At 44.2% G+C, this 11,979-nt stretch overlaps 1 protein-coding gene across 1 annotated transcript in view; it reads left to right on the top strand.

Annotated features, from left to right (window-relative positions):
- Positions 1 to 11,979, top strand: part of ppfia1 (protein tyrosine phosphatase, receptor type, f polypeptide (PTPRF), interacting protein (liprin), alpha 1) — a 58,442-nt gene that overhangs the window by 36,749 nt on the left and 9,714 nt on the right. Inside the window, exons 15-23 of the mRNA XM_015397328.1 lie at positions 388 to 619; positions 4,838 to 4,867; positions 5,967 to 6,091; positions 6,171 to 6,343; positions 6,426 to 6,519; positions 7,510 to 7,591; positions 8,046 to 8,246; positions 8,529 to 8,591; positions 10,351 to 10,377. Of these exons, the coding sequence (XP_015252814.1) occupies positions 388 to 619; positions 4,838 to 4,867; positions 5,967 to 6,091; positions 6,171 to 6,343; positions 6,426 to 6,519; positions 7,510 to 7,591; positions 8,046 to 8,246; positions 8,529 to 8,591; positions 10,351 to 10,377 (1,027 nt within the window). The remainder of the gene's footprint in view (positions 1 to 387; positions 620 to 4,837; positions 4,868 to 5,966; positions 6,092 to 6,170; positions 6,344 to 6,425; positions 6,520 to 7,509; positions 7,592 to 8,045; positions 8,247 to 8,528; positions 8,592 to 10,350; positions 10,378 to 11,979) is intronic.

The raw sequence follows: 11,979 nt of genomic DNA on the forward strand, positions 1-11,979 counted from the left end.
TGGACACTACAGAAAATGGGCTAAAAGTGTTAAAAACCGGAATTTTCCTTTAATCAGAGGTTCTGCTGACTTTCTGCAGGTTTTGCAGAACATTTCCTTTTATGATTGATTCGGTCCAGTTGCACCAAACCACATTTTTCCACTTCTGATTTGATGCTTTTCTGATACCAGAGATGTTTGCTTTAATGTTATCAATATTACTGTTGCTTTTTTACTGCTCTCACGTTGTCCCAAAGGGCAACGTGAGATGAGTCTGTGGTCAGAAAAGGAAGCCGTTAAAACAGAAAATTCATCCTGAAAACAAACATCTGTCTGGATTCATTAAAGACAGAATGCTGAAAGATGTTAGTGGAATGCTAACGTTTCTGTCATTCCTTCAACCTTCAGGATGATCCAAGAGGAGAAGGAGAGCACGGCCATCCGAGCGGAGGAGATCGAGTGCAGAGTCGGCAGCGGCGACGGCCTGGGTGGCCGCTTCCGCTCGCTGAGCTCCATCCCACCGTCCCTCTGCGCCGGCTCATCGCTGGGCGGATCGCCGCCCAATTCGGGCCAGTCCACCCCCAGACGCATCCCCCGCAGCCCCAACAGGGAGCTGGACCGGATGGGGGTCATGACCTTGGTAATGTTGCCAACTATCAGCTGTAATTGCATTACATTTTACTTTGTTTCTGTGAAGAATGATTCAGTTTTTATTTCCCATGGTTTATTGACCTGTTTAATCAGTGAGCTGATAATCAAACGTATGTCTGTTAATGACCTCTATGTGACCCTGCCTGTCGCAGTATTGCTATGACCCTTACATCATCCAGAGCTCCCTGTCCCAGCAGACAGTTACTTACCTGCCTTATGGTGCTGCGGGCTTCAGCGCCCCCCCACAGGCCTGTAGCTATGCGCCATATTTCCAGGTACCTGCAGACCATCTGCCTTCAGGCCTTACTGGGTGGGTGCAGCCTGTCACCTTTTCCAGAGGAGGAGTTTATAGCTTGTTGTTTCCGTTAATAAATTACAGCCTCGCTCTGAAAAACATTCCCATTAAACCTGAACTACCTGAAACTGTTGGCAGTTCTCCGGTTCGCCTCACTTTCCGGCCCTGCAGGCAGACTTCAGTGTTTAACATCAACATGCCACGCTTCAGGGCGGCTCTTCTGCAGAACTACGCAAATAGAAGTCCTCACAGCTTTTTCACGTCATTCAGGAATCTCGGATCTGGAGATGATCTTTATCGACTCTGTTGGACGTGTTGTAGGAGAGAGAAACTGCTCTAAGTTCATCCACTCTGAGGAATGAAGTCGGTTTCATTAAGTTTTCCTTGTTGTGTCTGTTGAATTGCTTCTCTTCTGTTAGCAGTTTGTTTGCCAGATAATTAACAGAACATGGAAAAGGTGAACTAGTGTATGTGTGTGTGTGTGTGTATATATATATATATATATATATATATATATACTAGGGGTGTAAATCACATCCATCATGGCGATTCGATTCAGTATCGATTTCCTGACCCAACGATTCGATTATTTTCGATACTCAAGAATACACCACGATACGATTCGATTAATCGGTAAATTTCTTTTTTTTTTTTTTTTTTTTTTTTTTTTTTTTTACACCTTACAGGCTAAACAAAGTTTCAAGTTTTAAATAAATCAATGAAAACTGTAATATCGCTATGCATATTTTTTTTTTTTAAAACAACAGCAAATAACTTAAGTAAAAAAGTTGCATCAAAAAATACTCCAAAAGTACTGCACATAATCAGTGAAATGAAATACCTCGGCTCCAGACGTCCCGCCCCCTCCACAGACGCTCCGCTGCTCCTCTCCCAAATTGTAGCTGACCGCAAACAGTGCTGCAGACAGGAGGCCTGCGAAAACGCTGGGACCCCTTTTCCACCTGGATCTCCGCTCTTTTCGGCCCTCATGTCCCTCCGTCGTCGGACTAAACTCGCCCCCACTTCCTCGCCACCTCGGCCGTATCTAGACCCACAGTGTGTAGCGCAGACCACGCTTCAATATTGAACATAAATCAAAAATGTCTGTGTCAAGCTTACTGCAACACACTGCTGCAGGAGTATAACCAGGAAGCGAGGTAGGAGGGCAAAATAGGTTTAGCGCCACCGCAGCACGGGAGGCAGAATTACGCCCAGGAGCAAATGGATAAAAATAGACCGGAGGAAAAAAGAAACATGACGTGTTGATGCATCGGATCGTCGGCTGTTGGATCGATGCATCGATACAAAACGATTATTATTTACACCCCTAATATATATTCTGCTAAAAAACAATTTAGGAACACTTTGAAAACACATCAGATATTGACTGGGTGATGTGTTAGGAACAAAAGGATGTCACATCATTTGATGTAAATGAAAATTATCAACCAACAAAATTACAGTGAAAAAAATTATGTGGCAGGCTAGTCCATTTTGCTGAAATTTCATTGCAGCAACTCAAAATGGTATTCAATCATTTGTATGGCCCCCACGTGCGTGTATGCATGCCTCACAATATCAGGGCATTCTCCTAATGAGACGACGGATCTCCTCCCAGATCTGGACCAGGGCATCATTGAGCTCCTGGACAATCTGAGGTGCAACCTGGTGGCGTCGGATGGATTGAAACATAATGTCCCAGAGGTGTTCTATTGGATTTAGCTCAGGCGAGCGTGGGGCCAATCAATGGTATCAATTCCTTCATCCTCCAGGAACTGCCTGCATACTTTCGCCACATGAGGCGGGGCATTGTCGTGAACCAGGAGGAACCCAGGACCGACTGCACCAGCATAGGGTCTGACAATGGGTGCAGGGATTTCATCCTGATGCCCAATGGCAGTCAGGGTGCAGTTGTCTAGCCTGTATAGGTCTAAGTGCCCCTCCATGGATAAGCCTCCCCAGACCATCGCTGATAACATTCTTGACGGCTTCTCCAGACCCTTTCACGTCTGTCACATGTGCTCAGGGTGAACCTGCTCTCATATGTGAAAAGCACAGGGCGCCAGTGGCGGACTTGCCAATTCCGGTGTTCTGTGGCAAATGCCAATCGAGTTCCACGGTGCCGGGCAGTGAGCACAGGGCCCCCTAAAGGACGTCGGGCCCTCAGGTCACCCTCATGAAGTCTGTTTCTGATTGTTCGGTCAGAGACACTCACACCAGTGGCGTGCTGGAGGTCATTTTGTAGGGCTCTGGCAGTGCTCCTCCTGCTCCTCCTTGCACAAAGGAGCAGATACCGGTCCTGCTGATGGGTTGTAGACCTTCTACGGCCCTGTCCAGCTCTCCTGGAGTAACTGCCTGTCTCCTGAAATCTCCTCCATGCTCTTGAGATTGTGCTGAGAGACACAGCAAACCTTCTGGCAATGTTACGTATTGATGTGCCATCCTGGAGGAGTTGGACTGCCTGTGCAACCTCTGTAGGGTCCAGGTAGCGCCTCATGCTAACAGAAGTGACAGGGACCCTAGCCAAATGCAAAACTGGTGGAAAAGATTCAGAAAAGATGAGGAGGGGAAAAAATGTCAGTGGCCTCCACCTGTATATCATTCCTGTTTTATGGTCGTCTCGTTGTTGCCCCTCTGGTTCACCTGTTCTTACTTTCATTAACACCAAAGCAGCTGAAACTGATTAACAATCCCCTCTGCTACTTACCTGACCAAATCAATATACCAGAAGTTTGTTATATATATATATATATATATATATGTAAATCCCTTTATTTTCCCACATTAGGTAAATTCACTCTGCATTTAACCCATCCCCATGGGGAGCAGTGTGGGGTTAAGAGTTTTGCTCAAAGACCCAGAGTGCTGGCTGTGGGGATTGAAGCGACTTGCAACCCTCTTAGAACATAAGCGCACTGATCTAACCACTAGGCCAAGACTCCTTGTATGTATATGTATATATGTATATAGATGCATATATAGATATGAATATGTATATACATCTATATACATACATAGCGATGTGTGTGTGTATATATATCATTCTCCATATAATATATCTTATTTAAAGAGCCAAGATACCAATGCCATTGGAAGATCATTTTATTTATCTGATCAATTGGTGGTCAAATATTTAGAATAGTTATTTAGAATACTTTCTTTAGATCCATTTTTTTTAATCCAAGTTGCAGTAAAGTTAAAGGTTGGCAGCTTTAGGAAGTTGGGTTCTCGTTCCTGCCTGTCAGAAAGCTGGAAGTCGGGAACCATTATTGCTCATTAAGTGAATTTTTCCTCTTCCTGTTCCCCTTTTATAGCTCAGTAATGTGTCGCTCAGCCGGCCTCTCTGTGAGCTGAGCGAAGGAAATGAGTGATTAGGTATTTTTTCTCCGGGGGGCATAGAAATGTGGCACGCTGGTGGTTTATTTGCTCTTCTAATGCCGGGTTTGTGAGGAATGTAGGAGGGAAGAAATCCTCCTTGTTTTTTGTTTTTGTTCTTCTTTGTGAGTGGAAATTATTACTGCAGCCGTGACGGCTCGTAAATTCAGCTGCTATTCTTTGCTCACCAAATAACTCGTCGTGCTTTCTGACTAACTTGTGTTCCATTGTCGTCGCCCGAGTCTTTAGACTGAATAACAACTAAAGGAGGTAGGCTGCACCCATCCAACCCATCGGCCTCCTCCTTCAGCGTGGTTTCATACAGTCCTTTCTGTGTGCAGTGCTGCTTCTGGCTTCTGTGTTACACAGAAACAGATTCAGATGCGATTTGGTTGCGTGTTTAACTCTGATCAGAGGTAAAAATAAGGTTTCTTCTTCTGATTTCCTGCCTGTGTGTTTTTATGCATGGCTTGGATCCAGCTCTGATCTGCTGCTCACTAACTGCTCTTCTTCTCTCTCTTTTTTGCCACGCTTCAGCCTAGTGACCTGCGCAAGCATCGCAGGAAGGTAAAATAGCAGCTGCTTTACAGGGCTCATTCCCCCCACCCCACACTCCTGATGTCTCCTCTTCCTGTTCCCTCTCTCATCTCTTTTAAAACAATCACAGTTGGGTTTTAATTCTCCTCCACTCACATCATTTCAGTTCCTATTTTAACTGGTTTACATTTTTAATTTTTTTTTAATATTCATTCAAGAATTCTACACAAATGAAAAGAAAATAAGAGATTCAACAGCAAGAGCAAATCAAATCTGACGAGCCATTAAGTTAAACTTAATGTATACAAAACGAAATTTCATTTTGTACAGCTTTCATGATATTAAGAATAATATATTTAGATTAAAGTAATGTGCAACTGAATTAGGAATTTAATAAATTAGTTTTATGCTTAAAAACACCAGCGGACCATTTAGAAGAATAAAAAATTGTGAAAAAGAAGCACCTACATGATTATCTAGCGATGATTCTAACAGCAGCTGGGAGGAAGGATCTGCAGTAAGGCTCCTTTGTGCACCTAAGGAGCAGCGGACTCACAGGAGCAGCTCTGCTAAAGGTTCCTGCAGTGATGTTTTCCTAGCATCCTTCTGGAAACCTGCTTCCTGCCACCTCCTCCTTTTCAGCAACATCACATAAACTATCTTTGGAATTCCCTCTGAATGGCACCAGCGCCCTCTACAGAGTAATCAGTAGATGTAACATTTAAGCCTCAATTTTGAAAAAGTTTCATTATATTTTAACTCCTGTTTGCCCTAAATTCCTTTCCCTTCAACATTTTAAAAAATTGTTGGGCAAAATATCAAAGGATTAATATGAACAGATTGGATGTAGTGAAGAAGACCAGTGAAGCACGCTGGTTTCTGCTGTAAAACTGATCAATAAGAAAGAAGAACCAGGCATTGTTCCTCGTTTATAAATCCCATCCTGTTTCCATTGAAGGACCTGTTATGTGTGGGATTGCTGTCCTGATCTTTACGGAGCGGTTTCTCTTCACAGTAGTTCACCGCCGCCTGTTCTGGCATCCCTGCAGAATAAAACAGAACCTTCTGATCTTTGTTAAACCTCCGACTGCTGCAGCTTCATTCGTCTCTCTGTGCTCTCATCCTCCAGTCTGCACAGGATGACAAGGCCACCATCAGGTGTGAGACGTCCCCCCCCACCACTCCGCGCTCCATGCGGCTGAACAGGGAAGTAGGACACGCCTCCAGCCATGAAGACATCCGGGACATTCGAGGGTAAGGATAGTTGTCTGATGGACCTCTGCGGTTTGTCCGGTACTTTCAGTGGATCGCCTGATCGCTGTCGTTTGTATAGTTTGGGAAGCTTGCAGGACGGCCAGGGAAGCAACCCCAGCAGCAGCAACAGCAGCCAGGACTCCCTCAACAAAGCGGCCAAGAAGAAGAGCATCAAGTCTTCTATTGGGCGCCTGTTTGGGAAGAAGGAGAAGGGCCGACCCAGCATTCCCGGGAAGGACTCCCCCAGCCAGGGTCAGACCCACAGCGTCACCCAGACCCTCTGATCCTACCTTAATGTGGAGGCTCTTTTGTTAACGGCATGTTTTTCCTTTAGCGGGGACGCCTGATGCAGAGAGCTCTCCAAAGGACGGTCTGGGAATGTCCACATTAGGAGGTCCTTCCGAGAAGAACCGGAAGCTGCAAAAGAAGTGAGTTTGATCTCGGTCTCTGCTACACCAGTAAAGCAGATTGTTGTCAATTCCATCACAGTTTGTAATCAGAAGCTGGTTGTGTTCAGTTAAAGCTGCTTCACTCTCAGTGTCCCACCACCTCACACCCCTCACTCCACACCCACTGTCTGCCTTTGTTGAGTTTGGAGCAGGCACATTGTAGGCACCATAAATGTTGTGGATCAGCATCAGTTCATTCTTTTTTTTGTTTTTGTTTGCCCACCCTTGTTTTTCCACCATCCTCCTCTCATTCCATCTGTAGTCCAAAGACAGGGTAAGTCGGTTCACGTTGCTTTCTCTCACCTTTTCTTCCTCCCATTCTTGGCTGCACATTTACCCCACCAGTAACTCTGCAGGACCCCATACTGCTCCCCCTCTGACTGCCTGATGGTTTTCCTTGCTGCTCTTTTCCCTACCTTTCACGGAGAAGCTTAACTAACAGGATTGCGTGTTTGTGTTGTTCTTAATTTTCCTCTCGGAGCCGAAAATATTGGAAAATTTGAACATTTCTGTGTGAACTTGTTTTAATGTTAACTTCCTGTTGTTGGTGTGATGATGCAGCCCCATCTAGTGGTTGAATATGTTGCTACCGTGTTTGAATTGTGCAGCGGTAGTTCAGACCCCTCTGGGAACAGGTAGAGATGATGCATGCAGACGTATATAGCTGCATTTATTCTCTAACTGTTTCTGAAAAGGGCTTCTCAGTAGGACCGAGGTTCTGATTCCCAGTCAGATTCCACAGCTACCAGTAAAAGGCTGCAGAGGGGGTTTGAGTTAAAGCTGTTCAGTCAAAGCTTCCAGAATGTTCTCCTGGCCTTGGTTCTGAGTCTGCATGTCTTTTCAGGTTTTGGGGGTTTGTGCGTTTGAGCGGTGAAGATGACTGAGTGCATGCTGGGAATTTCAGAGGCTCCTTGTTTCGCTTGAGGATTTAAAATGTGGTGTTAATGCTTTTGTTTTTTTGTGCAACAGGCATGAGCTGCTGGAAGAGGCCCGCAGGCAGGGCCTGCCCTTCGCCCAGTGGGACGGACCCACTGTGGTGGCTTGGTTAGAGGTAGGACAGTTCTGACATTCTTCAAGCCTTTGGTTCCAGTTTGGATTAAAGTTACCTGAAAGTGTATCAACCTTCTCTACAGTAGTAGCCATTCAAAATTGGCTGGTCCTCTACAATTCCTTTTTTAAACATCAATCTTTGTATTAAAATATTCTTTCTCTCATGATTTGTGGACATTAAGATCTAGAAAGAAGCGCCTTTTCCTGGTCAGACCCTGTAATTCAGTGACAGAGTGGAGTCAGGGTAAAAAAATGCACGAACAGAAGAAGAAGACAGTCACTCCAGTGGCTGGAAGTTGTCTGGCGTTTGACTGGGAAGGGCCATTTTGAATGGCTGCTACTGTAGCTGGAACCAGGAGCTGACATGTTCCGCCACTTTAATCTCTGCAGCTTTTTTTTCCCATCAGTCTGACTGACCCTACTGCCCTGTCTCTCTTCCGCCCTCTTGTGGCCAGCTCTGGGTGGGCATGCCTGCCTGGTACGTGGCTGCGTGCAGAGCCAACGTGAAGAGCGGGGCCATCATGTCGGCGCTGTCCGACACGGAGATCCAAAGAGAGATCGGAATCAGCAACCCCCTGCATCGCCTCAAGCTCAGATTGGCCATCCAGGAAATCATGTCCCTCACCAGCCCCTCAGCCCCGCCCACCTCCAGAACGGTACCGCGCTCTCGCCCCCTTCACACATAGAACTGTTGGACATTTTAGGACATTTATCCTCTGGGTGCTCCTCCACACACATCATCACTCACAGCATGTTTTTAATGCAGAAGCACTTTTTAACACGTACTAATGAGCCACGTTTGTATTTTTTTTTTCTAACAATTAACAAGCTATTCTTCCTGGTGTTTTTTTTTTTTTGTCCTTCCTGTCTCGGTTCTGTCCCCCCCCCCCCCTGTTTCCATTCTGCACGCTTCTGGTTGGGGGGTGTCACACGATCAGTCTACAGGAAACGTTTGGGTCACACACGAAGAGATGGAAAGTTTGGCAGCCACACCTCCTACGGTCAGTCCGCCCGGTTAGCGGAGCGCTGCTGCTTCACACATTGCTGCTGACGCCTCGTTTCCAGCAGCCAATCAGAGTCTGAGGAGGCAGCTGGAGGCGGGGCCTCACTCCTTCCTCTCTAGCCTCCAGTCGCTTTGGTTCTTTGCTTTTTCTGGTTAGTTTGTTGTGTTTGTGCCTCATAGTTGCCCAGTTGCTGTATTTTTATTTAATGTTCTTAGTCATCAGATGTTTTCTCTTATATCCCTCATTAACAGATCTGTTAACAGATTTCATGCAACCAGAAGGTTTGATGTTTTCCACCTGTAACTTCTGGCTGTGGGTGTTAAGCAGATAAAGCCCCTTTCAGACATTCATAGGAGCTTCACAAACCGAATGCTGTGAAAGAAAGACGACTTTCCTCAATGACAGACCTGCTTTTAAAACAGCAGCCAGTTTCTTTTCTATAACCTGACTGTTGAATTATAGACTGTGTCTGTAGACTATTCCTCCTCTAAAACAGAAACCATGTTGTTTGGGTCAGAGACGGAGCCTGAAGCTTCATATGACCAGCTAACCTGGTTTACACAATCATTTGGGCTGAATACGTGAAACTCCCGCCGTGTCTGAAAGGGCTTTACTGCTGAGATCTGAGATCATTTAAAAGCTGCTGGTCTATTTCCAGTCAAACTAGAGTAAATTTAGGTTTGTTTGAACCACCTGAACAAACCGATAGGGGTGTAAATCACATCCATCATGGCGAATCGATTCAGTATCGATTTCCTGACCCAACGATTCAATTATTTTCAATACTCAAGAATACACCACGATTCCATTTGATTAATTGGTTCATTTGTTTTTTGTTTTTTTTGTTTTTTTTACACCTTACAGGCTAGACAATGTTTCAAATTTGAAATAAATCAATGAAAGCTGTAATATCGCTATGCATTTTTTTGAGAAACAACCGCAAATAACAGAAGTAGAAAAGTTGCACTCCACCTATTCCTATGATTCCTTTTTTGCTTCAAAAAATCCGCGCCCCCCTCCACAGACGCTCCGCTGCTCCTCTCCCATATTGTAGCTGACCGCAGACAGTGCCGCAGACAGGAGGCCGGCTTGTTTTGTTTTTATGACTGAAATTGCGGAAAAGAACTTGTGAAGTTTGACCCGCTAGAAGAGCGAGGTGCCCGAGAACGCTGGGACCCTTTTTCCACCTGGATCTCCGCTCTTTTTGGCCCTCATGTCCCTCCGTCGTCGGACTAAACTCGCCCCCACTTCCTCACCGCCTCGGCCGTATCTAGACCCACAGCATGTAGCACAGACCACGCTTCAATATTGAGCATAATTTAAAAATATCTGTGTCAAGCTCACTGCAACACTCTGCTGTAAGAGTATAACCAGGAAGCGAGGTAGGAGGGCAAAATACATTTAGCGCCACCGCAGCACGGGAGGGAGAATTACGTCCAGAAGCAAATGGATAAAAATAGACCAGAGGAAAAAAAAATATGAATCGATTATCTTGTGGACGTGTCGATGCATCGGATCGTCGGCTGTTGGATCGATGCATCGATACAAAACGATTATTATTTACACCCCTACCAGCCCAGCTCTTAGATGTGTCTCATGTTCTCTGTTTGCTGCTTTAGAACTAACCTTTTCATTTCTTTTTGTTTGCATTGAACGTTTTTTTCACGTGAAGCTGCTCCAACCCCGTCTGACGCCTCACTAACCCCACGCCTTTCTGTTCTTCTCACCATGCTCACTCTAACCACGCTAACACCAGGAGGATGAGGAGGGCAGCTGGGCCCAGGTTTGCACAAAGATCCCGTTTCTGCTTTAGCACCACTTTAGATAGAACCTGATCAGAGTGGCTGCATCAAATCTGCAGTTTCAGCCATAAATCAGCTGTTTTCACGGTTCTGTTCCTCAGTTACATTGACCTAAAGAAAACATGAAATGATAAACAGCAGGACAAATACAGAAAAGCTTAAAAATCTTTACATTAAATGAAATGAAGTAGAAAGTCGATTATATGTTGTGCAGGACTTTTATACATATAACTCAGTTAAATCTAAATGGTGTGCTGCACCGATTTTTCCGGCCCCTGATATCTTTGGCAGTTTTTTTCATTTTTTATTTTCTATATAACTTCAGGTTAAAAAAAATGCATTATTCAAATAAAAGAGACTCAGACACAGGAGATTTCATTCACAGATTCATGCATGCTAGTAGAAGGATAACAAACACGAACTTATCGACCGTTACAAGAAAAAAAATTATCAGCCCAAAATATCTGCTAGCTCTGACGGACTATTAGGGCTAGGCTAGATAATCTTTTTTTTTTTAAACAGGATAATAAAATCCTAATATTATAAGAATAAAGTCGTATTTTATAACAACATTTACCGGAAGCTCCAGCTTCCCTAAAATAAGAAATGTCGAGCATCTTGTAAAGTTATAATTTGGCATCGTTTTAACAAATAAGGAAATATTAAGTCTTTTAGCATTAAATTATTAATATCAGTATCAGAACTTTAAAACTGGAAGCTGTCTTTCTGACATGGGCTGTGGTATGATGACTTTATTCTCGTCATTTTTCAACTTTATTCTCGTAATTTACGATTTTATTCTCGTATTTAAACTAAATGAATCTGTAGCCTGGCTCTGTGGTACCTGGCCAGTGTGTCGGTTCAGCTCTGATAGCCATCGCTATATTTAATGTTTTTATTGCAGATCAAACAGGCAGAGATCACCAACCAAAGTATGATGTCAGTATAAATATACAGCTAAATGTTTGCTTTTTTTTCCTGTTTCAGACTTTACGGTAGTTTTAAGAACAAGTTAAATCTTAGTCTAAGACGACACAGGTAAACAATGCGTTCTTTTTAAGTGGAGATTTTTCTTCTATTAAAGGAGAATAAACTCCATACCTGTATGACCCCTCATAGGAAGGGACTGGCTCCTAAAGCTAAGAGGCCAGGGGACAGACTCCGCATCATCAACGGGGTCAAAGTTCATGAAAAACTTGCTCTCATCTTTGCAGAATTGTTTGTAATTCAGGCTAAAATGAAGGATTTCCAGGAAAAATGACCGTTTTAAGGTCATGGCAGAGTATCTCAGTAAGATTCAGGTCAGGACTTTGACTAGGCCATGGCAAAGTCTTTATTTTGTTTTTTCTTCAGCCATTTAGAGGCGAACTATTGGTCACCAACAGATGAGCAGGATGCTATCATCCAGGAACTTTTGGTAGGCAGCAAAATTCATCCCAGCAAGTTTTCATGCTGCATTTTCTGTTTACTTCTGTCGTCTTTGACTAATATTATAATTTACTTGATGTTCTGAAACTCTTTGTGTGGCAAACATGGAAATAGAAAATGAAGAGGATGATAGATACCCCATTTACACTACCCTT

This window comes from Cyprinodon variegatus, unplaced genomic scaffold (genome assembly GCF_000732505.1).
Source record: "Cyprinodon variegatus isolate N-32 unplaced genomic scaffold, C_variegatus-1.0 Scaffold852, whole genome shotgun sequence".
Taxonomy (NCBI): Eukaryota; Metazoa; Chordata; class Actinopteri; order Cyprinodontiformes; family Cyprinodontidae; genus Cyprinodon; species Cyprinodon variegatus.